This window comes from Lolium rigidum, chromosome 5, assembly GCF_022539505.1.
Source record: "Lolium rigidum isolate FL_2022 chromosome 5, APGP_CSIRO_Lrig_0.1, whole genome shotgun sequence".
Lineage (NCBI taxonomy): Eukaryota > Viridiplantae > Streptophyta > Magnoliopsida > Poales > Poaceae > Lolium > Lolium rigidum.
Genome location: NC_061512.1, coordinates 30,003,824 through 30,027,936, shown reverse-complemented (window position 1 = coordinate 30,027,936; position 24,113 = coordinate 30,003,824). Strand labels below are relative to the sequence as shown.

Below are 24,113 nucleotides of genomic sequence, written 5' to 3'. Positions count from 1 at the left end.
TATTTGTAAAAATAAGCTAAATATTGGCAAAGTTTGTCAAATTCGCCCAGCGGTAATGTTTATTTGTGAAACTAAAAGACAAAAACGCCGATCTCCGAGCATCTACCTGGGAGACGGCTGGAACTTCAGCGCGCCCTACGCCAAACTTTCATCCAATCCGGCGCTATTTAGAGCCGGATTTGGCCGTGGGGAGCGCCAACGGCTGGAGGTGCATACATAGTTACATTGATAATTTGACATGCTTTCTTCGTTAGAGGAACAATTTTATCGATTTTTATTGAGTATCAGCGATTTTTTGTTGCTCCAACTAATTCTGGGAACATTGATCAAGGATGTTCTCCATCTATAGTGCGTTAATTGAGCGAGCATCAGCATGGGAATGCATTTTTGGTTGGCTTCCACAATCACAAATCCGAGCACAGGAATTGTGGGTACACAAACAACCAATTCTGTAGATAGCAGAGGAGCCAAAAGTTTCAGTGATTTCTGTGACGAAATTATGAGAAGAGACAAAGTGCTAGTCATGTTGGTGTTCACTTGTGCTTGCTCGATCTTAACAATACCTGACTGGAGTGTCCCAACCCAATGCATAACATCTTTACTGAATTTTACACTTCAGTCACAAATTCATGGACAGTTCATATTAAGCAGGGCTATGAAAAGGAACAACTACACTGACCGTGGGTGTGAAATATGCACCCACTCATGCAAGATCGGACCAGCAGCAGCATATCATGTAACTGTGGTTCATCAGTTCCTGCAACGATACCCTCCTACTAGTCTCTATGCACTATTAATCGCACAGCAACATCAGATAACACCCATCAGATCAGATCGCTGCCTCCCTCTTTTTATCTTTTTCTTTTTTACATTTTGCGTACAGCTTCCTTCCAGCTCCCTCAACAAGGCGGCTACCCACAAAATTAGACTATCAGTTGAGATATCATCCATCATACACTCCTCTGGTACCTAGGTTTCAGGTTAGACATCCCCCTCTCTTCCCTGCGAGCCGCCGCTGCCGCTGGGCCGCCAGAAGGGTCGGAGTTGGCGTGGCTCGGCCACACCAGGGGCATCGCCGGTGGTTGCTGGTACGCGTCACACACACCCAGCTTCACGATAAATGTCGCCGTGCAACCTTTACCTGCGCCGTCGCTCTCCAGCCATATGTGCCCGCCCATAAGGCTCACAAATCTGGAGACAGGGATGTTCGTCATCAGAGACTCGGCGATCCATCAGTCTTTCACATGGCGAATTTATTAAAGCAATCATGTAGTACCTTTTGCAAATCGCAAGCCCAAGACCACTGCCATTGTTGTACCCCTGGTTTCCACTGCTTTGAGTGTGCGCGAACTTTGTAAACACATGCGAGAGATCCTGAGGGCTAATGCCACACCCGGTATCTTTAACCTGAAATTAACGAAGAGAGGTTGTCAAATTATATACACATTAACCAACAAGGTGGCTAAACTTCAGTTTTTCTTTTCTTTTCTTGTTTTCGATACACCATGCCCCAGTCATGTGGAAACTATGACAAGGTCGCAATTAATGTAATTCTCTCATGTGCCGCTGCTACAATGATTAGAACATGGAGCTTGTATAATGTAGTAATCTTTACCTGAACTTTTACATAGAAATGACCGTCACTGGCAATCGGATGAAAATCAGTGCTTCTGAACTCTCTTAAAGATTCAGACTTCACGACGGAAGCTAGGAGCGAGATGTGGCCCTCCTTGGTAAACTTAACAGCGTTACCACAGACGTTTAGAATGGTTTGCATCAGCCGCTTCTCATCGCCAATGGCAGATAGGGGCATGTCAGGGGATAACATAGCCGACACAGAGAGTTTTTTTATGGCTGCAATCGGTTTCACGAAACTCATCACCTGCAATGCCATTGAATAACAAAAAATCAGATTAGAGTATTATGCATCAATGACATTTGGTGGTTGGTAGGGCAACTATACGAACCTCTTTGAAAACTGCATGGAGATTGAACGCACTTATCTCCAACTCAAGGCTTCCATCCTCAAGTTTTGAAAGATCTAGAACATCGTTGATGAGTGTCGCCAAAAGGTTACTGCTTTTCAATACAGTTTCCACCATCAAGCGCTGCTCAGGGGTGAGTTCGGTTTCTAGTAGTAAGGAGGAAAGGGCAATTATTGCGTTCATCGGGGTTCGCATCTCATGGTTCATCACAGCTAGGAAATCATTGCGGGCACGGATAGCCATTTCAGCCTCTCGCCGGGCTGAATCTAGGGCAACATTCTGCTCCATGAGTAGATCACGTGCTCGCATGGACTCTTCGAGAATAGCCGCATGTGAGAGGGCAACAGCGACCTGGAGACAGTACCATATACGATCTCATTAGAGCAGTGTAGAGTGCTAGTTCAGCATGCATGTTAACATAGGTAACTAGCTTGCATGTGCACAATCGCTCAAAACCGAAAGTACAAACAACATGGAATGCAGCACAAAATTTTCTAGGTAGAGAACAGTTTTTCAAGGACTGTAAATTTCATAACAGAAAACGAAACTATGGAGTTAATTCATGTTCATTAGAAGAAAAACATTAGCTACACATCAATAAGAAGAGGAAAGCAAACAGAACAGTACAACAACAGGAAAAGAAAAAAACAAATGAAAAGGTTGATTCACTAAAAGATAAAGTAGCTGTCCATTCAAGATGTAAAAATGTTCTAGAGTTGGTTTCATGCACTGCAGCAGTTTAGCTAGCTATTTCTTGGATCCAAGAAGAATATCTACCCAATGGCTCTATTCTTTGTCTGACAAGAGTCAAACACCCCACCTTGCTATTTGCTGTTTTGACAAATCAATTAGCCATTGGGAAACTGTAAAAGAAACTTTATATTATTGATTATTCTACTATGAGGAAATGATTGAACAAAAATCAAATGGAATGCTGATAGCGCCAGGAGTACATTTACAAAGCTATTTACTTTGCAAAAAGATTCACAAATGAAAAAGCCAGAGCAAAGTGTAGTAGTAACCTGATCAGCGACGACCTCGACAAGCTCCAGCTCATGAACATGCCATTTCCTTGCACTATCAGATGGGAGCATTAGAACCATAATGGCATAGCTTTTCGCAGAGAGCTCGGGCCAATCATTTATCTGGAAGTTTGAAAGATGCAGCAGGGGAACTCTGACAGCAGCCACCTCCGGCGGGACATATCGCCCTTGGACAGGCCTGATCCTTGCCAAAGGAGATGTATGTGGCACAATAATGGCCCGGTTGCTACTGAATACCTGGTTGACAACAGGAAGATTGATCTGCACAGACGAGCCAACGGGGATCTGGTGGCGTAGGGTATGCGACAGCTGAAGGCTCGAACCGCTACGGGACGGCATCCACAATGCACACTCTTCCAGACCCAGAGTCCTGCCAAGCTCAACCAGGGTGGTCTTGAGGATGGTGTGCCTGTCGAGTGTGCTCCTGATCTCATGGGTGAGCATCCTGACATGCCTGCCGGTCTCCTCCTGTGTGCGAATGAGCCCCATCTCCCTGTCAAGCTCGTCTGCCTTCTTCTTGAGAAATAGCTCCCTGGTCTTGACGCTGAGCAGGTCCGGGATGATGTGGACGAGCATGAGGGCAGTGGCGCATGAGACGACGGCGGTGGCAACCTTGGCAACCGTCATGACGATGGCGACGGTCCTGCTATGGGTGGCGAAGGTCCAGAGGTTGATGAGGTGGGTGGCGCCGCAGAGAACGATGAAGGCGCCGAACTGGATGAGCACCCAGCGGTATGGGAAGAAGGAGGACTTGTTGACGAAGTAGATGAGCTCGAGCGGGATGGAGAAGTAGGCGAGCGCGATGAAGAAGTCGGAGATGTACTGGTACTTGATGAGCAGCTCGTCGGTGGGCCAGAAGGGCTCAATGCAGTCACAGCCCTCCATTTTATTAGACTGAGTTGGAGGGAGGCTAAGAAGTGTCTAGCTAGAGGAATGTTGCTGTTGTCGTGGCTGGCATTTGTTTGTTCCCTGGACAAGATGAAAACAAGATGAGTGTGAGAACATAATGGCAGTTTGAGTAATCGCTGATGAAGCAAGGTTGATTAATTCAAGCGAAGAAAACAAGATCCATACTACATGGTCTTTTCCAGTTAAAAGGGGCAGTAGGGCCTTTTGGTCTGTTTCACGTAGTAAAAGCAAAGATCTTATTATTTCATCTAGCGTTTTAGCACGATCTTCAGCAAGATCACCCGCAGAGGTGGTGCATGGCTAACGGCATGTCTTTTGTCATGCAGAAGACATGAGTACTTAGTTTAGGCTGTTAAGTTTGTCTGCATTCAGCAATTACCAATCATGTGTTTATTACAAAGGCCACGGCTAAGGGCATTCCCTAGGAAAGAAAAGCGAAACAATTCAAGTGAAAGAAAGCAAAAAAAATTATAACACCTATCCATCCATCCATATATAAAAGTAGTGGCATGAACTGATTGATGGTACACACGGAGGCTGCTGTATAAATCGGTAAATCCACGTAGTTATATAACTAGCATAGCCTGAAGATATTGAGGTGTTATACTAAACAAACGGGCAGGATGCTCAATCTGCAGCGCATGGGCACAAGTGTGGCATTTCGATTTCCGTGGGGTTGGAGCAGCTTAGCTAGCAACCATAGCAGCAGGTGCTCCTCCAGCTAGCTAAACAAGTGTATATTTAGAGATGCAAGTCCTAAAAACATGAACAATCTAATAGTAGGATTTTCTTTCAATCTTCAGTTCATGGTTAATAATACTACAGTAGCAGTACTGCAAATTAAGCGTGGCATTTCGATTCCCACCGGGGAGGAGCTTAATTAGGTAGCGAGCACCGCAGCTCCTGGTGCTGTCTGAACAAGTACGGCAAGTCGCGCCTCAGATCCAGGTCAAGCGGAAGATCGCTGCAAGACCGATGCAGGGGAGCAGCAAAGACTGAAGTAGCAGAACGCAGAGAGCTCCAATCTACGGGAGGGAAGAAGAAGACGAGGAGAGAGGAGTGGTTAGTTACCCTGGGCGCTTCCGGTGGTTGTGGGTCGGGGCGCGGCGGGGCGGGCGCCGGAGTTGGAGTCGGCGGTGGGGAAAGTCAGAGGAGGAAGAAAGGCTCGGGGTGAGGCCAGGGGGGACGAACCCAGCCCAGCTCAGCTCAGCACTGACTGACACTGGGGCTGGACCCACCGCTGCTTACCGCAAGTAAACACAGCCAAGTCGCCACCAAACCCCACAAACACCATCACCAATTTCACAAAAACAAAGACAAAAAATAACTTTGACCGTTTTCATAGTGTTAAATGTACAACAGCCGCACTGGAAAATGTTCGTGCAAGTTAACTCAAATATTTTTTTTATAAAGGAGCATAAGTAGAAAAAGGGGTGATGTGGAGGCGAGGCTTCGCCATCTTCGACTACCACCCCTCCTCTGACTACAGCGTCGATGCGTACGTGAAGCTCCGCTCCGATCGCCCGCAAGTTCCCGTGAAGTGCCCGGGCTAGCTATTTTAGTTGTAGGAACTAGTCTCGGGCTAGTTCCCCTTTTGGATCGTATGAACTATGTAAATTAGCTTCGAAATCGGTGAACTACTTTCTAGCGCAAGCTTCTCTTTTATCGATGTGCAATTCTCATTTGCGTGTCCCGTGACCAATTCGACGGCGATGATTTTCAAACCGCCCAATGGCAATGCAGTATCTAGTAGAAATGCCCTAAGTGGATTAGGAATACTCCATGATATGATATAAAATAGTCTAACTCTTCTTTCACTATAATGTGGGAATAAACTTTGCATCTTCACCTTCTACTGCACATGGACCATCGAGATTTGATAGGAATTCTGAAATCTCTTATGGGCCAAGCCATATATGGGCCCATATATTTTCCACGGTTTTAAATAGCCGGCTATAGCTCCACTAGCCTTTTGGGAGACCTTTTTAGGGCAATCCTAGTTGAGGCTTGACATGCCTATTACAGCACCGACACCCGCAACGAGATGAAGTGGGAAGGGGCCCACAAATGAGAGAAGGCCATGGTGGGTATTCTTCTTCCTCATCCCCACGTCTCCTTCACCGTGTCCTCGCTCCTCCACCAAATCCCCCTCCTCCATCGTCGGTTAGGCCGCCTAGCGTTGTGATCCACGGTGCCTTGCTGACCTGTCCTCCTCAACTGCGGCCCATGACGATCCACGCCCAATCTCCGGCAGCAAAGAGTCACCCGCACACCCCAACCCTAAGATCTCATCACCGGTGAGCTCACATACCTCACCTAACCCTAAACCCTAAACCCTAAACCCTTCGTTGGCGATGTTGCAGCCAGCAGTGTTGTCACGGCCTCCGGTGAGGCCGTGGTCTTCTTCTTCCTCCCCGGTCACTCTCTTCCTCCGTCCTCTGTTTCTACCTGCTCCCGTGTCACCATCTTCCTTCCTATCCCACCTATCGCTCGTTTAGCGATTGAACTAAGCGTTGCAACGCTATCGTTCACGTGAAGAGTTAAATAGGTGTTTTTCAAGGGCCGTTGCCTTGCCTTTTTCTTTAGACAAGAGCAGCTTGGCGCGTGATCTTAGATTTGTTGTCATCGAGCTCTTTAGCATAAGCTTGGAGCTTGGATTCCTTGGCAACGATATTGCCATGAGTCATGGAGAGGGTAGAGGACCAGGATAAGGCTTGGGAGGTTTCATAGAGGGGAGTCCATCTATCAAAGATAATATGATACCATGTAGGAAACCAGATCGGTAGAAGAACAAGATTGGGCTGCTATCGCTTTTTGACGGTAGGCTCAAGGCGAGCCCGGCTTTAACTTAATGAACCACATAACTTCTATCGCTCACCTCGATCACTTCATTTCTAGGAATATATATACAATAGGGAGTTTACAAACGTGGAGTACAAGTTGATCTAGCAACTTTACATATTGTAGTTGATACGGTGTACACACATAGAGAGAGAGAGGATCGATCTCACACCATGTTTTCTTGTATACGTTGTAATGAGGAATCGATCTCACGGCCTGTATTATCGAGCAGCCCGAGTTTTACACAATTGCATCGCATAAGAGCCGGTTCAAAACCTTATAGATTCCCTATTATAGAAAATATCGAGCAGCCCAAGTTTTACACAATTGCATCGCATAAGATCCAGTTCAAAACCTTATAGATGCCCTATTAAATAGAAAATATATGTGTACATGCATCTCTCTGATGCCTCATTGACGCACATGCATTGCACATGTTCTATTTTTTATAGAGGCATTCCTCATTTACCTCCCGATACCTAATAATGATAGAATACGCATGACACACAACCCTGACTATATGTATATATCATACGTCCTCCTGTTGTTTGCTCTCATGCATTTCGCTTCCCTACTCAGTGACTATGGAATATCGTGTTGTTAGTTCCTCCACTTATTGATTGCTCATATGTGCAGGTTTAAGATGTCTCAAAGTTCCCAACAGTACACTTCTCTTTGATGACAATGAAGTTATTGAATTTGATAAGGGCCTTTGCAATCTCATTAAGCTCATGCGTGATTTTTGGCAGGTTCTACTTGAACATCTTTGAGTGGGTGAACTCGCCCTACTCTAAGGTTCTCTTATTTGCATCACTTATTGGGTTGGGACTGAATCCATATGAATTTTAATCTCCTGAAAAAGAATGACACTTAATCAAGACCACCGGCTAGATTTTGATCACATTCTGCTCATGGGCTCTGTCTTTCAAGGATAGCATAAGCCAACTGTTAGAGTACACATCCCGGATGTGGCCCATGGTCATAGACAATATTGTATCAGGAGAGACAATGGAATTTGGCACAACTACTCTAACACTACACACTCTCGTTTAATTCCTTCCTTATTGTTGTTGTAATGCTGCCATTGCAGGATTGGAGATATTAAATTCACTAACACCTTTCAGAAAGGTAGTAGTAATGTAGTATACTAGTATGTCAAGTACAATCCTTTTTTTTTTTGCGAAGAATCTGAAATGGCCCTTCCCTCTATCTGGGCCGCATACTTGTTTACTCTTGGTTAGCACTTAAAAACTGGGAAAAGCTAGAATGTTGGGCCGGAGTACAATTTTTCAATTTTATTTTCATCGTATTTATGTTATACTTCACAGCTTCAGTATGTATATGCAGGTCTCTTCTCCAGTACTAACAGATTTAGAGTTTGTTTCCATCAATAAACTTCTAGTACGGACTCGACGCCGATGACCGATCGAGTCAATCTAAAATCTCACGGCATGTCCATATATAGTCCATCTCCTTGTTGAAAGGACGCAGAGTTCCGTCGGCCCTAGCCTCTCCACACAAACCAGCTGAGAAAAATAGAGGGGAAGAAAGAAACCTTCACGATCATATTCCGACCTCGTTAGGACACCATCGATCGTTAATGGCGGCAACCAACCAAGCAGCATATAAGATACGGATCTACCTCCATCCGATGTACCGTGACACCACTCTCAGCCTAGACATGGAGGGCAGCGACACCATCGAGAGCGTGACATCGACTAGTTTATTTAGCCAAATCCTATAAACGTATTCAATGTAATTCTTTTTAATCATAATTTTTTGCCTATTTTTTTCATGACGTTCAACTAGGAAACATGCAGACTGGAGTCGCTAACCTTGTTACCACAAAAATAACATTGGGAGAACACCACTGCCTGATGAAGACATGGATCCATAAGGCAAAGATGATTGGGGGGGGGGGGGGATTGCACATATTTGGAACTCGTACAAAGTCGTTTGAGGTAGGTGCCATTCAAGGCATCTCTTACGGCAAGATGACCATGATAATCATTTTGCCAAAAATTGTGCCCTCACAACTATTTAAATCCATATCACTGACCCCATCTTCAGTTGGCTCAGATAGCTGTATTACAAAAATAAAGTACGCATGATGCCGAGGCGCGTATGACTTTGAGAAAACCTACAACCTTCATCATGTAGCTACATGTAAATTATAATTGACACATCACAAATAAGATACAATGTTGACATCGTCGACGCCCCACGTGCCACCAGTTGGCACGGCTCGAAAGAGTGTTTACTCGAGGTAAAAAACAAGCAGTACATGGATGTCCGTATTTAAAAAGAAAATGGAGTATGTATTCGACTAACACGGACTAACAAGGCTGCATTTTTTGTGGAACTCAATGAAATAGTCATGAAGTCAACAAATTTCCCCCGCTCTACCTAGAGGTGTTTGTCCTTGAGATCCACATTTTGCTCGAGAAGAGGAGCCTTCATTTGTGTGGCAATGAAGCCTCACATTGTTGGAATGAAATGCGTGGAAAGGTGCATGCTTGAACATGAAGTACAACATAATTAAATATCAAAGTTTGCCTTATTCCACTTTTGCCTCCCAAGACTATGAACTTAACACACCCTACTTTACTAATAAGATAAAATGCCACTGCCACCTTTACAGCACCAGCGTAAGAACGTAAGCCCATGGAAACAAATCCTGCAGTGCTTAAACGAGCTATAGAGGCTCTATAAAAGATTACCACAAGTTGTGAATTAATCCACTGATGGCGTGTACAGCACACGTCCGTTGGGCACCCCAAGAGGAAGGTGTGATGCAGACAGTAGCAAGTTTTCCCTCAGAAAGAAACCAATATTTATCGAACCAAGAGGAGCCAAGAGCCAAGAAGCACGTTAAAGGTTGTTGGTGGCGGGATGTAGTGCGGCGCAACACCAGGGATTCCGGCGCCAACGTGGAACCTGCACAACACAACCAAAGTACTTTGCCCCAACGAAACAGTGAGGTTGTCAATCTCACCTGCTTGCTGTAACAAAGGATTAGATGTATAGTGTGGATGATGATTGTTTGCGAGAAAACGAGTAAAGCAAGTATTGCGATAGATTGTATTCGATGTAAAAGAATAGGACCGGGGTCCACAGTTCACTAGAGGTGTCTCTCCCATAAGATAAATAGCATGTTGGGTGAACAAATTACAGTCGGGCAATTGACAAATAGAGAGGGCATGACAATGCACATACATGATATGATGAGTATTGTGAGATTTAATTGGGCATTACGACAAAGTACATAGACCGCTATCCAGCATGCATCTATGCCTAAAAAGTCCACCTTCAGGTTATCATCCGAACCCCTTCCGGTATTAAGTTGCAAACAACGAGACAATTGCATTAAGTATGGTGCGTAATGTAATCAATAACTACATCCTCGGACATAGCATCAATGTTTTATCCCTAGTGGCAACGAGCACATCCACAACCTTAGAACTTTACGTCACCTGTCCCAGATTTAATGGAGGCATGAACCCACTATCGAGCATAAATACTCCCTCTTGGAGTTAAGAGCAAAAACTTGGCCGAGCCTCTACTAATAACGGAGAGCATGCAAGATCATAAACAACACATAGGTAATAGATTGATAATCAACATAACATAGTATTCTCTATCCATCGGATCCCGACAAACACAACATATAGCATTACGGATAGATGATCTTGATCATGTTAGGCAGCTCACAAGATCCAACAATGAAGCACATAAGGAGAAGACGACCATCTAGCTACTGCTATGGACCCATAGTCCAGGGGTGAACTACTCACTCATCACTCCGGAGGCGACCATGGCGGTGAAGAGTCCTCCGGGGGATGATTCCCCTCTCCGGCAGGGTGCCGGAGGCGATCTCCAGAATCCCCCGAGATGGGATTGGCGGCGGCGGCGTCTCAGTAAGGTTTTCCGTATCGTGGCTCTCGGTGCTGGGGGTTTCGCGACGGAGGCTTTAAGTAGGCGGAAGGGAAGGTCGGGGGCGTCACGAGGGGCCCCACACACGAGGGCCGCGCGGCCGGCACTCGGGCCGCGCCGCCCTAGCGTGGCGTCGCCTCGTGGCCCCACTTCGTCTCCTCTTCGGTCTTACGGAAGCTTCGTGCTAAAAATAGGCCCACGGGCGTTGATTTCGTCCAATTCCGAGAATATTTCCTTACTAGGATTTCTGAAACCAAAAACAGCGAGAAAACAACAAGCGGCTCTTCGGCATCTCGTTAATAGGTTAGTGCTGGAAAATGCATAAATACGACATATAATGTGTATAAAACATGTAGATATCATCAATAATGTGGCATGGAACATAAGAAATTATCGATACGTCGGAGACGTATCAGCATCCCCAAGCTTAGTTCTCGCTCGTCCCGAGCAGGTAAACGATAACAAAGATAATTTCTGGAGTGACATGCCATCATAACCTTGATCATACTATTGTAAGCATATGTAATGAATGCAGCGATCAAAACAATGGTAATGACATGAGTAAACAAATGAATCATAAAGCAAAGACTTTTCATGAATAGTACTTCAAGACAAGCATCAATAAGTCTTGCATAAGAGTTAACTCATAAAGCAATAAATCAAAGTAAAGGTATTGAAGCAACACAAAGGAAGATTAAGTTTCAGCGGTTGCTTTCAACTTATAACATGTATATCTCATGGATAATTGTCAATGTAAAGTAATATAACAAGTGCAATATGCAAGTATGTAGGAATCAATGCACGGTTCACACAAGTGTTTGCTTCTTGAGGTGGAGAGAAATAGGTGAACTGACTCAACATAAAAGTAAAAGAAAGGTCCTTCGCAGAGGAAAGCATCGATTGCTATATTTGTGCTAGAGCTTTTATTTTGAAAACATGAAACAATTTTGTCAACGGTAGTAATAAAGCATATGTATCATGTAAATTATATCTTACAAGTTGCAAGCCTCATGCATAGTGTACTAATAGTGCCCGCACCTTGTCCTAATTAGCTTGGGTTAACACCGATCATCATTGCATAACATATGTTTCAACCAAGTGTCACAAAGGGGTACCTCTATGCCGCCTGTACAAGGGTCTAAGGAGAAAGTTCGCATTGGATTTCTCGCTTTTGATCATTCTTCAACTTAGACACCCATACCGGGACAACATAGACAACGAGATAATGGACTCCTCTTTTAATGCTTAAGCATTCAACAACGATTAATATTCTCATAAGAGATTGAGGTTTTATGTCCAAAGCTGAAACTTCCACCATGATTCATGGCTTTAGTTAGCGGCCCAATGTTCTTCTCTAACAGTATGCATACTCAAACCATTTGATTGTGAAAACCGCTCTTACTTCAGACAAGACGAACATGCATAGCAACTCACATGATATTCAACAAAGAGTTGATGGCGTCCCCGGGAACATGGTTATCGCACAACAAGCAACTTAATAAGAGATAAAGTGCATAAGTACATATTCAATACCACAATAGTTTTTAAGGCTATTTTGTCCCATGAGCTATATATTGCAAAGGCGAATGATGGAAATTTAAAGGTAGCACTCAAGCAATTTACTTTGGAATGGCGGAGAAATACCATGTAGTAGGTAGGTATGGTGGACACAAATGGCATAGTGGTTGGCTCAAGGATTTTGGATGCATGAGAAGTATTCCCTCTCGATACAAGGTTTAGGCTAGCAAGGTTATTTGAAACAAACACAAGGATGAACCGGTGCAGCAAAACTCACATAAAAGACATATTGTAAACATTATAAGACTCTACACCGTCTTCCTTGTTGTTCAAAACTCAATACTAGAAATTATCTAGACTTTAGAGAGACCAAATATGCAAACCAAATTTTAGCAAGCTCTAGGTATTTCTTCATTAATGGGTGCAAAGTATATGATGCAAGAGCTTAAACATGAGCACAACAATTGCCAAGTATCAAATTATTCAAGACATTTTAGAATTACTACATGTAGCATTTCCCAATTCCAACCATATAACAATTTAACGAAGAAGATTCAACCTTCGCCATGAATACTATGAGTAAAGCCTAAGGACATATTTGTCCATATGCAACAGCGGAGCGTGTCTCTCTCCCACACAATGAATGCTAGGATCCATTTTATTCAAACAAAAACAAAAACAAAAACAAACCGACGCTCCAAGCAAAGCACATAAGATGTGATCTGAATAAAAATATAGTTTCGGGGAGGAACTCGATAATGTTGTCGATGAAGAAGGGATGCCTTGGGCATCCCCAAGCTTAGACGCTTGAGTCTTCTTAAAATATGCAGGGGTGAACCACCGGGGCATCCCCAAGCTTAGAGCTTTCACTCCTCTTGATCATAGTATATCATACTCCTCTCTTGACCCTTGAAAACTTCCTTCACACCAAACTTCAAGCAAACTCATTAGAGGGTTAGTGCACAATCAAAAATTCACATGTTCGGAGGTGACACAATCATTCTTAACACTTCTGGACATTGCACAAAGCTACTTGGACATTAATGGATCAAAGAAATTCATCCAACATAGCAAAAGAGGCAATGCGAAATAAAAGGTAGAATCTGTCAAAAACAGAACAGTCCGTAAAGACGAACTTGGAAGGGGCACTTAACTTGCTCAAACGGAAAAACTCAAAACTAATGAAAGTTGCATACATATCTGAGGATCACGCACGTAAATTGGCAGATTTTTTGATTTATTTACAGAGACTTATGCGCGAATTCGTGACAGACAAGCAATGCTGTTTCTGTGCAGCAATCCAAATCTAGCATCAACTTTACCATAGAGACTTTACTTGGCACAAAAACATGATAAGGAGAGGTTGCTACAGTAGTAAACAACTTCCAAGACTCAAATATAAAATAAAGATACTTTAGTAAAAAGTTGGGTTGTCTCCCATAAGCGCTTTTCTTTAACGCCTTTCAGCTAGGCGCAGAAAGTGTGTATCAAGTATTATCGAGATATGAAGCATCAACATTACCTTGGGTGTTGGGAGTTTTATCAATTTTAGGCCTATAATAATTCTTTGGTTTAGGCACCTTAGAGACATACATGAATTTTTGCTCTTTACCCACATAAGCTTTCTCCTTGTATTTAAGAGAAGAAAAAGTTGAACCCAAGGTTCCCATAGCTTTTTCAAGTTCGCCAATCCTATTGATTTGATTATCATGGTCAACACAAGTTCCTAGGACACAAATTCTTTCATCAATTCCTTCTAAGGATTTATCAAGTTCATCAGTTTTATCAAGTAACATTTCCAATTTAGTTTCAACACTTGGAATTTTTTCTCTATGGTTTCAATTTTTCATAACATCCTCAAGAGAGATTTCAATTTTAGTTTCATTAACAGGTGGTATTCCAACTAGACTCTCAATGATGCAACTAGCTTCTAAAGCAGGTGTACCTAGGAAATTACCCCCCGAAAGAGTATCAAGAACATACCTATTCCAACTAGATATACCAACATAAAAGTTTCTAAGTAGGATAATAGTGGAGTGTTTCTTAGTGCACCTATGATGAGCATCACTAATTCTATACCAAGCATCTTTAAAACTTTCTCCACCTTGTTGTTTAAACGAACGAACTTCAACTTCAGGATTACTCATTTTAGCAGTAGTAAATAAAGAAAACTAGATAAAATAAATGCAGGTAACTATTTTTTTTGTGTTTTTGATATAGAGAGCAAGACAAGTAAATAAAGTAAACCTAACAACTAATTTTTTTTGTGTTTTGATATAGTGCAGCAAACAAAATAGTAAATAAAATAAAGCAAGACAAAAACAAAGTAAAGAGATTGGATTGTGGAGACTCCCCTTGCAGCGTGTCTTGATCTCCCCGGCAACGGCGCCAGAAAAAATGCTTGATGGCGTGTACAGCACACGTCCGTTGGGAACCCCAAGAGGAATGTGTGATGCAGACAGTAGCAAGTTTTCCTTCAGAAAGAAACCAAGGTTTATCGTACCAGGAGGAGCCAAGAAGCACGTTGAAGGTTGTTGGTGGCGGGATGTAGTGCGGCGCAACACTAGGGATTCCGGCGCCAACGTGGAACCTGCACAACACAACCAAACTACTTTGCCCCAACGAAACAGTGAGGTTGTCAATCTCACCGGCTTGCTGTAACAAAGGATTAGATGTATAGTGTGGATGATGATTGTTTGCGAGAAAACAGTAAAGCAAGTATTGCGATGGATTGTATTCGATGTAAAAGAATAGGACCGGGGTCCACGAGTTCACTAGAGGTGTCTCTCCCATAAGATAAATAGCATGTTGGGTGAACAAATTACAGTCGGGCAATTGACAAATAGAGAGGGCATGACAATGCACATACATGATACGATGAGTATTGTGAGATTTAATTGGGCATTACGACAAAGTACATAGACCGCTATCCGAGCATGCATCTATGCCTAAAAAGTCCACCTTCGGGTTATCATCCGAACCCCTTCCGGTATTAAGTTGCAAACAACAGACAATTGCATTAAGTATGGTGCGTAATGTAATCAATAACTACATCCTCGGACATAGCATCAATGTTTTATCCCTAGTGGCAACAGCACATCCACAACCTTAGAACTTTCTGTCACCGTCCCAGATTTAATGGAGGCATGAACCCACTATCGAGCATAAATACTCCCTCTTGGAGTTAAGAGTAAAAACTTGGCCGAGCCTCTACTAATAACGGAGAGCATGCAAGATCATAAACAACACATAGATAATAGATTGATAATCAACATAACATAGTATTCTCTATCCATCGGATCCCGACAAACACAACATATAGCATTACAGATAGATGATCTTGATCATGTTAGGCAGCTCACAAGATCCAACAATGAAGCACATAAGGAGAAGACGATCATCTAGCTACTGCTATGGACCCATAGTCCAGGGGTGAACTACTAACTCATCACTCCGGAGGCGACCATGGCGGTGAAGAGTCCTCCGGGAGATGATTCCCCTCTCCGGCAGGGTGCCGGAGGCGATCTCCAGAATCCCCCGAGATGGGATTGGCGGCGGCGGCGTCTCGCGAAGGTTTTCCGTATCGTGGCTCTCGGTATCGGGGGTTTCGCGATGGAGGCTTTAAGTAGGCGAAAGGGTAGGTCAGGGCGTCACGAGGTGGCGCCACACAGCAGGGCCGCGCGGCCGGCACCGGGCCGCGCCGCCCTAGCGTGTGCGTCGCCTCGTGGCCCCACTTCGTTTCCTCTTCGGTCTTACTGGAAGCTTCGTCTAAAAATAGGCCCTCGGGCGTTGATTTCGTCCAATTCCGAGAATATTTCCTTACTAGGATTTCTGAAACCAAAAACAGCAGAAAACAGCAAATGGCTCTTCGGCATCTCGTTAATAGGTTAGTGCCGGAAAATGCATAAATACGACATATAATGTGTATAAAACATGTAAATATCATCAATAATGTGGCATGGAACATAAGAAATTATCGATACGTCGGAGACGTATCATCCACCACCAAGAAATAGTGAAAATGATTTATATGTTCACAGGAATAGTTGAGCACCTGCAGTAAATGGATGAAGTTATAATCCATTGATCCCCATTTGCATGTGCAGCCATCCGTCTGGAACCTGAAATAACAACATTGCAAACGTGAGTTTAAAGAGCTCCGAAAGAAGCAAGCACATAAAAGGATAACAAGCAAACATGACACCACATACAAATTGTGATCGAGAATCATTATTTGCATGTTGTGCATAACTTACCATCATCACACTAGGTGATGCCAAGGCAACCTAATTAATATGGCTCTAAGGCTACACATACATTCTTTTCATCTCAACCATGTTTATGCATGTCATACCAAAGGACACTATGGTATTACTAGATGATAGTATGCATTATAGAGAAAGTATCATGTACTAGCATTATATGCATGATATTGCTATATGATATTATACAACGTGACTAGTCTCTTTAGTGTTGGAGGTGTACTTAAAAAGCTCAATGGACTACATGCTTTCTCTATAACCAACTTGGAACCTAGGGCACCCAACACGTGATAGATAGCTAGCACAAGACTCATGAGTCCCGTTACCCAATATATCCACCTTATTTTGGATGGAGTAACCACACATTTATGTCTCTTTACCAAATAAGAGATGACCCATGGCAAACTTCCTTACGCCCTATATAGTCAGTGCTTTCTTCACCTCTGACTTTGCTTCTAGCACATCTCTTTTCCACCCAAATATTTTGTCACTATTTACTTCTTCTCTTGATTTATCATAGGAATGTGAAGTGTCAGGAAGTTTCTAAAAACAGTGTATCTTTCTTAGGCAACTATATTTGCAGGTTTAAGTACATGCTGGTGTGTACACGCGCAGTTACTATGGGTTCTTTGTTGCGTACTAAAAGTACTCGGCGAAGGTCTAGAAAAAATCGGCATTTTTTATTGCATATTACACTACAAAAACGACTCGGCAAAATGCAAGTCAGCAAAGTTTCATTGCCAAGTGTATTATGACGGACACTCGGAAAAGATTCTTTGCGTGTATTTTATTATATCACTCGCAAAGAAAAGTGTCCGTCCGTGTAACCGTCGTTAATGGCACAACTTTTGCCATGTGTCTAGTCTTCAGACACTCGGCAAATGTCGAGTCCACATGTGCTCCCACGTATCTAATCTCCGCCGAGAGTAATCCCAAAAAGGGTATGGATGATACTGTGCCGCGTGGAAAACAGAACTGGAAAATAACATGGGAATTTGTTTAAGTTTTTGTTCATGTAGAAATTCATTATATCTTTTGTCGTCTATAAGGTTAGCGCTTAAAAACTGGGAGAAGCTGGAATGTTGGCCCGGAGTTCATTTTTTCAATTTTGTTTTTATTTTTGTGTTAAGAGTATATCTTAACAGTTTCGGTATCTATATGCATGTGTCTTCTCCAGTAACAGCTTTAGAGTTTGTTTCCCTGATACCTGTAGGATAACGTTGCATAGAAAACAAAAATTTTCATACCGCGAACACGAAATCCAAGCCAAGATGCAATCTAGAAGACGGTAGCAACGAGGGGATTATCGAGTCTCACCCTTGAAGAGATTCCAAAGCCTACAAGATGAGGCTCTTGTTGCTGCGGTAGACGTTCACTTGCCGCTTGCAAAAGTGCGTAGAAGATCTTGATCACGACGCCACGAACGGGCAGCACCTCCGTACTCGGTCACACGTTCGGTTGTTGATGAAGACGACGTCCACCTCCCGTTCCAGCGGGCAGCGGAAGTAGTAGCTCCTCTTGAATCCGACAGCACGACGGCGTGGTGTCGGTGATGGTGGAGAAGTCCGGCGGAGCTTCGCTAAGCGTGCGGGACGTGGTGGAGGAGAGAGGCCGCTAGGGTTTGGGGAGAGGGGGCGCCGGCCACTAAGGGGTGCGGCCACCTTGGTGGTTCTTGGGTGGCCGGCCCCCTCCCCTTGGCCCCTCATTATATAGGTGGAACCCCAAGTGTTGGTCTCCAAGTCTTCGAATAAGACCCGAACCAAAAACCTTCCATATGGTGGGGAAACCTACCCAAGCTAGGACTCCCACTAGAGGTGGGGGTTCCACCTCCCATATGGGGGGGTGGCCGGCCCCCTAAGGGGGGTCCACTTGGGACTCCTCCCCACTAGGGTTGGCCGGCCATGGAGGTGGAGTCCCATGTGGACTCCACCTTCCTTGGTGGTTTCTTCCGGACTTTTCTAGAACCTTCTAGAACCTTCCATAGAACCTTCCGCATCATTTTAATTCACATAAAATGACATCCTATATATGAATCTTATTCTCCGGACCATTCCGGAACTCCTCGTGATGTCCGGGATCTTATCCGGGACTCGGAACAAATATTCGAACTCCATTCCATATTCAAGTTCTACCATTTCAACATCCAACTTTAAGTGTGTCACCCTACGGTTCGTGAACTATGCGGACATGGTTGAGTACTCACTCCGACCAATAACCAATAGCGGGATCCGGAGATCCATAATGGCTCCCACATATTCAACGATGACTTTAGTGATCGAATGAACCATTCACATACAATACCAATTCCCTTTGTCACGCGATATTTTACTTGTCCAGAGGTTTGATCTTCGGTATCACTCTATACCTTGTTCAACCTCGTCTCCTGACAAGTACTCTTTACTCGTACCGTGGTATGTGGTCTCTTATGAACTTATTCATATGCTTGCAAGACATTTAGACGACATTCCACCGAGAGGGCCCGGAGTATATCTATCCGTCATCGGGATGGACAAATCCCACTTGTTGATCCATATGCCTCAACTCATACTTTCCGGATACTTAATCCCACCTTTATAACCACCCATTTACGCGGTGGCGTTTGGTGTAATCAAAGTACCTTTCCGGTATAAGTGATTTACATGATCTCATGGTCATAAGGACTAGGTAACTATGTATCGAAAGCTTATAGCAAATAACTTAATGACGAGATCTTATGCTACGCTTAATTGGGTGTGTCCATTACATCATTCATATAATGATATAACCTTGTTATTAATAACATCCAATGTTCATGATTATGAAACTAATCATCCATTAATCAACAAGCTAGTTTAAGAGGCATACTAGGGACTTCTTGTTGTCTACATATCACACATGTACTAATGTTTCGGTTAATACAATTATAGCATGGTATATAAACATTTATCATAAACATAAAGATATATATAATAACTACTTTTATTATTGCCTCTTGGGCATATCTCCAACAATACCACTCCCGTACAATTGGGGAAAAACATCAATAAACTTCTTGTACATTTCGGACTCGAAACCAATCACCGATCGAGTCGATCTAAAATCGCACGGCCTGTCCGTAGTCCATCTCCTTGCTAAAAGGACGCAGAGTTCCGTCAATCCTAACCTCTCCATACAAATCAGCTGAGCAAAATAGCAGGGAAGGAAGAAACCTCCGTGATCTGATTCCGACCTCGTCAGGAGACCATCGATCATCAATGGAAGCACCCAACCAAGCAGCTTCCGAGACGATAAGGATCTACCTCCGTCCGCTGTACCGTGACGACACGATCAGACTGGACGTGGAGGGCAGCGACACCATCGAGAGCGTGAAGGCGAAGATCCAGGGCATGGAGGGGATCCCCCCGAAGCACCAATGCCTCATTTGTTGTGGCAAGAACCTTGCGAACGGCCGCACTCTCACCGACTGCGATGTCGAGAATGGTTCAAAGTTGTTTGTTGTCGCCTGCACGGTAGATGCGATAGCGGAGAAGCGTGTGATGGTTCGTGCTGTTGAAGCCGCCCAAAAAACCTCCACCCCGGACAATAGGGATAACATCGACTAGTTTATTTAGTCAAATCCTGTAAACGATTCAATGTAATTATTTTTTGTCATATTTTTTTGCCTCTTTTTTTCACGATGTTCAACTAGGAAACATGCAGACAGGAGTCGCTAACCTTGTTACCACAAAAATAACATTGGGAGCCCAAGGGGAACACCACCGGCCTGATGAAGACATGGATCCCACCAAACATAAGGTGTCTCCGATGCCTCCACAAGATTCCCGCCGGGATGGTGACTTGCGATGCCTTCGGCCGCACGGTGGGCACCAATTGTTGTATTGTTATCACTAGGGAAGCCATCGGAAGGTGATCATATTGAGCGAGAGAGAGGGGGACGTAAGGCAAAGATGATTGAGGGGGAGGGGATTCCACATATTCGGAACTCCTACAAATTGGTTTGAGGTACGTGCTATTCAAGTCATCTCTTACGGCAAGATGAGCACGATAATCATTTTGCAGAAATTGTACCCTCACAAGAATTTAAATCCATATCACTAACCCCATCTTCAGTCGGCTCGGATAGCTTTATTACAAAAATAAAGTATGCATGATGCCGAGGCACGGATGACTTTTCTCCATTTTGAGAAAACCTACAACCTTCAACATGTAGCTACATGTAAATTAGAATTGACATAACGCAAACGATACATTGTTGATATCGTCGACGCCCCATCTGCCACCAGTTGGCACAACTCAAAAGAGTGTTTACTCGTGGTAAAAAAAAAAAGCAGTACATGGATGTTCGTATTTAAAAAAAAATGCAGTATGGATTCGACTAACAAGGACTAACAAGGTTGTATTGTTGGTGGAACTCAATGAAATAGTCATGAAGTCAACAAATTTCCCCTGCTCTACCTAGAGGTGTTTGTCCTTGAGGTCCACATTTTGCTCGAGAAGAGGAGCCTTCATTTGTGTGGCAATTAAGGCTCACATTGTTGGAAGAAAAGGCGTGGAAAGGTGCATGCTTGAACATGAAGTACAACATAATTAAATATCAAAGTTTGCCTTATTTTCCTTTTGCTTCCCAAGACTATGAACTTAACACCCTACTTTACTAATAAGATGGAATGCCACCACCACCTTTACAGCACCAGCGTAAAAACGTAAGCCCATGGGAACAAATCCTGCAGTGCTTAAACGAGCTATAGAGGCTCTATACAAGGCTACCATAAGTTGTGAATTAATCCACCACCAAGAAATAGTGAAAAGGATTTGTAGATTCACAGGAATAGTTGAGCACGTGCAGTAAATGGATGATGTTCTAATCCAATGATTCCCAGTTGCATCTGCAGTCAGCCGTCTGAAACTGAAATAACAACATTACAAACATGAGTTTAAAGAACTCTGAAAGAAGCAAGCACATAAAAGGATAGCACGCAAACATGAGACCACATACAAATTGTGACTATCATTATTTGCATGTTGTACATAACTTACCATCATCACACTAGGTGATGCCAAGGCAACCTAATTAATATGGCTCTAAGGCTACACATGTAGAAAGTTGTAGAACCCTAGAATTATGTTTGTTTCGTTGTTTATTTTGGTGACCCTCATGGGATGTATATAGAAGTACATGAGGGAGGAGACTTGGAGTACAAGGTGTCCTAGTTTATCTCTATATCCTATACTAACAACATATACATTCTTTTCATCTCAACCATGTTTATACATGTCATACCAAACTAGAGTATGGTATTACTACATAATAGTATGCATTATAACTAGCATTATATGCATGATATTGCTATATGATAGTATACATCGTGATTAGTGTTATTAGTGTTAAAGGTCTACTTAAAAAGCTCCAAGGACTACATGCTTTCTCTATGTTTAGCTTGGAACCTAGGGCACCGACACGTGATAGATAGCTAGCACAAGACTCATGAGTCCCGTTACCCAATATATCCACCTTGTTTTGGGGAGTAACCACACATTTATGTCTCTTTACCAAATAAGAGATGACACGTGATAAACTTCCTTAAGCCCTATATAGTCAGTGATTTCTTCATCTTTGACTTTGCTTCTAGCACATCTTTTTTCCACCCAAATATTTTTTCACTATTTGCTTTGCCTCTTGATTTATCATAGGAACGTGAAGTGTCAGGAAGTTTCTAAAAACAGTGTATGTTTCTTAGGAAACTATGTTTGCCGGTTTAAGTACATGGCCTCGAATCCGATCACCGATTGAGTCGATCTAATCTCACGGCGTGTCCCTAGTCCATCTCCTTGTTAAAAGGACGCATAATTCCATCAATCCTAGCCTCTCCATACAAACCAGCTGAGCAAAATATCGGGGAAGGAAGAAACCTTCGTGATCTGATTCCGACCACGTCGGGACACCGTCGATCGCCAATGGCGGCGGCCAACCAAGAAACCGAGACGATACGGATCTACCTCCATCCGCTGTACCGTGACGCCACGATCAGCCTGGACCTGGAGGGCAGCGACACCATTGAGAGAGTGAAGGTGAAGATCCAGGGCATGGAGGGGATCCCGCCATAGCACCAACGCCTCATCTGCCATGGCAAGAACCTCGCGAACAGCCGCACACTCACCGACTGCGACGTGGAGAATGGGTTGAAGTTGTTTCTTGTCGCCCGTATAGCAGAATAGGGACAAAGTGGACCTAATTTATTTAGTCGAACCTCGTAAACAATTCAATGTACTTCCTCTGTCCAATCAAGTTTTTTCGTTTTAATAATCATCAACAGCAGTACAAAGATGCTCAAAACTAATAAAAAATACAAATAGTTCATTGGACAACCTAGCGACGACTACAGACATTAGCGCGAGCTGAAGGCGTGCCACCCTCCTCGTCCCTCCATCACCGGAGCCAGGCAAAGCTTGCGTAGAAGAACTTATTGTAGTAGACAAACGGAAAGTCGTCGTGCTAAGGCCCCAAAGGATCAGCGCACCAGAGAAAAAACCATCACCAATGATGATAACCGTAGATTGGAAGAGACTGACATGACCACACCATCGAACACAAAAACCGATTGGGTCACGAGAGATCCACCAGACACATGACTCCGCACGTCCACCGCCGACGCTACATGCACCACCCAGAGTGAGGATAGGAAGGAGAAGATCATATTCTGACTTTATGAAGTAGCCGTCGCCTTACCATCCCGAAGACGACGCTGGAAACAAACTAAACGAAGAACTAAAACCTTCCCGCCGACAAGAGGCTGCGGTCTGCAACACCTCCAAGGTCCCAAGGCCGGAGGCGAAGCGGACCGGCAGCATCGCCGGTGAGAGGGATGAAACCCTATATGGGTTTTACAAGTGCCTCAGAATCATCTTTCTGTCTCTTCTCTTTCTCCATGCCGGTTCGTTTTCCTCGAATTGTTGACTGTTTTGAAAAACAAGTTCCATATTCATTCAATATGTCAATTTGTAAATGATGAGGTCCATTCGGGAAAAGAAAATTTTAGATGTATCTAGATGCTACTTAATGTCTAGATACATTCAAATTTTGATAAATCTGAGACAAACTTCATGGGACGGATGGAGTAATTCTGATTTTTTTTCATCATATCTTTTTGCCTCCTTTTTCACGACGTTCAACTACGAAAACCGCAGACTGGAGTCCCTGCCACTGCCCCGATGAAGACATGGATCCCACCAAATGGGACTATGGTGAGGTTGAGGGAAGCCTTTGTCCATGTCGCATCATCAGGAACAACCGAAACACCGCCGAATAGTATCACCCGTCGATGCCTACGCAAGATTCGTGCCCGGATTGTGACTTGTGAAGCCTTGGGCCACACGGTGGGAAGCAGCTGTGGTACGTAGTGTTTTCACTAGGGAATCCATAGGAAGGTGATCCCAAGGAGGAACAAAGAGGGACTTAAGGCAGCGATGATCGAGGGCGGGATTGCACATAGTCGGAACTCCTGCAAGTTTCTTTGAGGTAGGTGCTATTCAAGACATCTCTTACGGCAAGATGACCACGATAATGATTTTGCAAAAAAATTGTGCCCTCACAAAGATTTAATGGCTTGGATAGCCATATTACAAAAAAATGGTACACAAGATGC

General features: G+C 43.7%; 1 protein-coding gene across 1 annotated transcript; it reads right to left on the bottom strand.

Moving 5' to 3' along the window:
• Nucleotides 1-568: 568 nt before the first annotated feature.
• Nucleotides 569-3,992, bottom strand: LOC124652428 (probable ethylene response sensor 1). The gene is made up of 5 exons (XM_047191438.1): nucleotides 3,008-3,992; nucleotides 1,968-2,336; nucleotides 1,616-1,882; nucleotides 1,277-1,407; nucleotides 569-1,191 (listed from the first exon to the last, which is right to left on the bottom strand). Exons 1-5 carry the CDS (start codon nucleotides 3,911-3,913, stop codon nucleotides 951-953), a joined length of 1,914 nt encoding a protein of 637 aa, XP_047047394.1. The 5' UTR covers nucleotides 3,914-3,992; the 3' UTR covers nucleotides 569-950.
• Nucleotides 3,993-24,113: the final 20,121 nt, after the last annotated feature.

Coding starts and splice junctions, on each gene's coding strand:
- LOC124652428 (XM_047191438.1), bottom strand. CDS start 3,913: ATGGAGGGCTGTGACTGCATTGAGCCCTTCTGGCCCACCGACGAGCTG. Junction 2,337..3,007: donor TCGAGGTCGTCGCTGATCAG/GTTACTACTACA, acceptor TACTGTCTCCAG/GTCGCTGTTGCCCTCTCACA. Junction 1,408..1,615: donor ATTTCTATGTAAAAGTTCAG/GTAAAGATTACT, acceptor CGTTAATTTCAG/GTTAAAGATACCGGGTGTGG.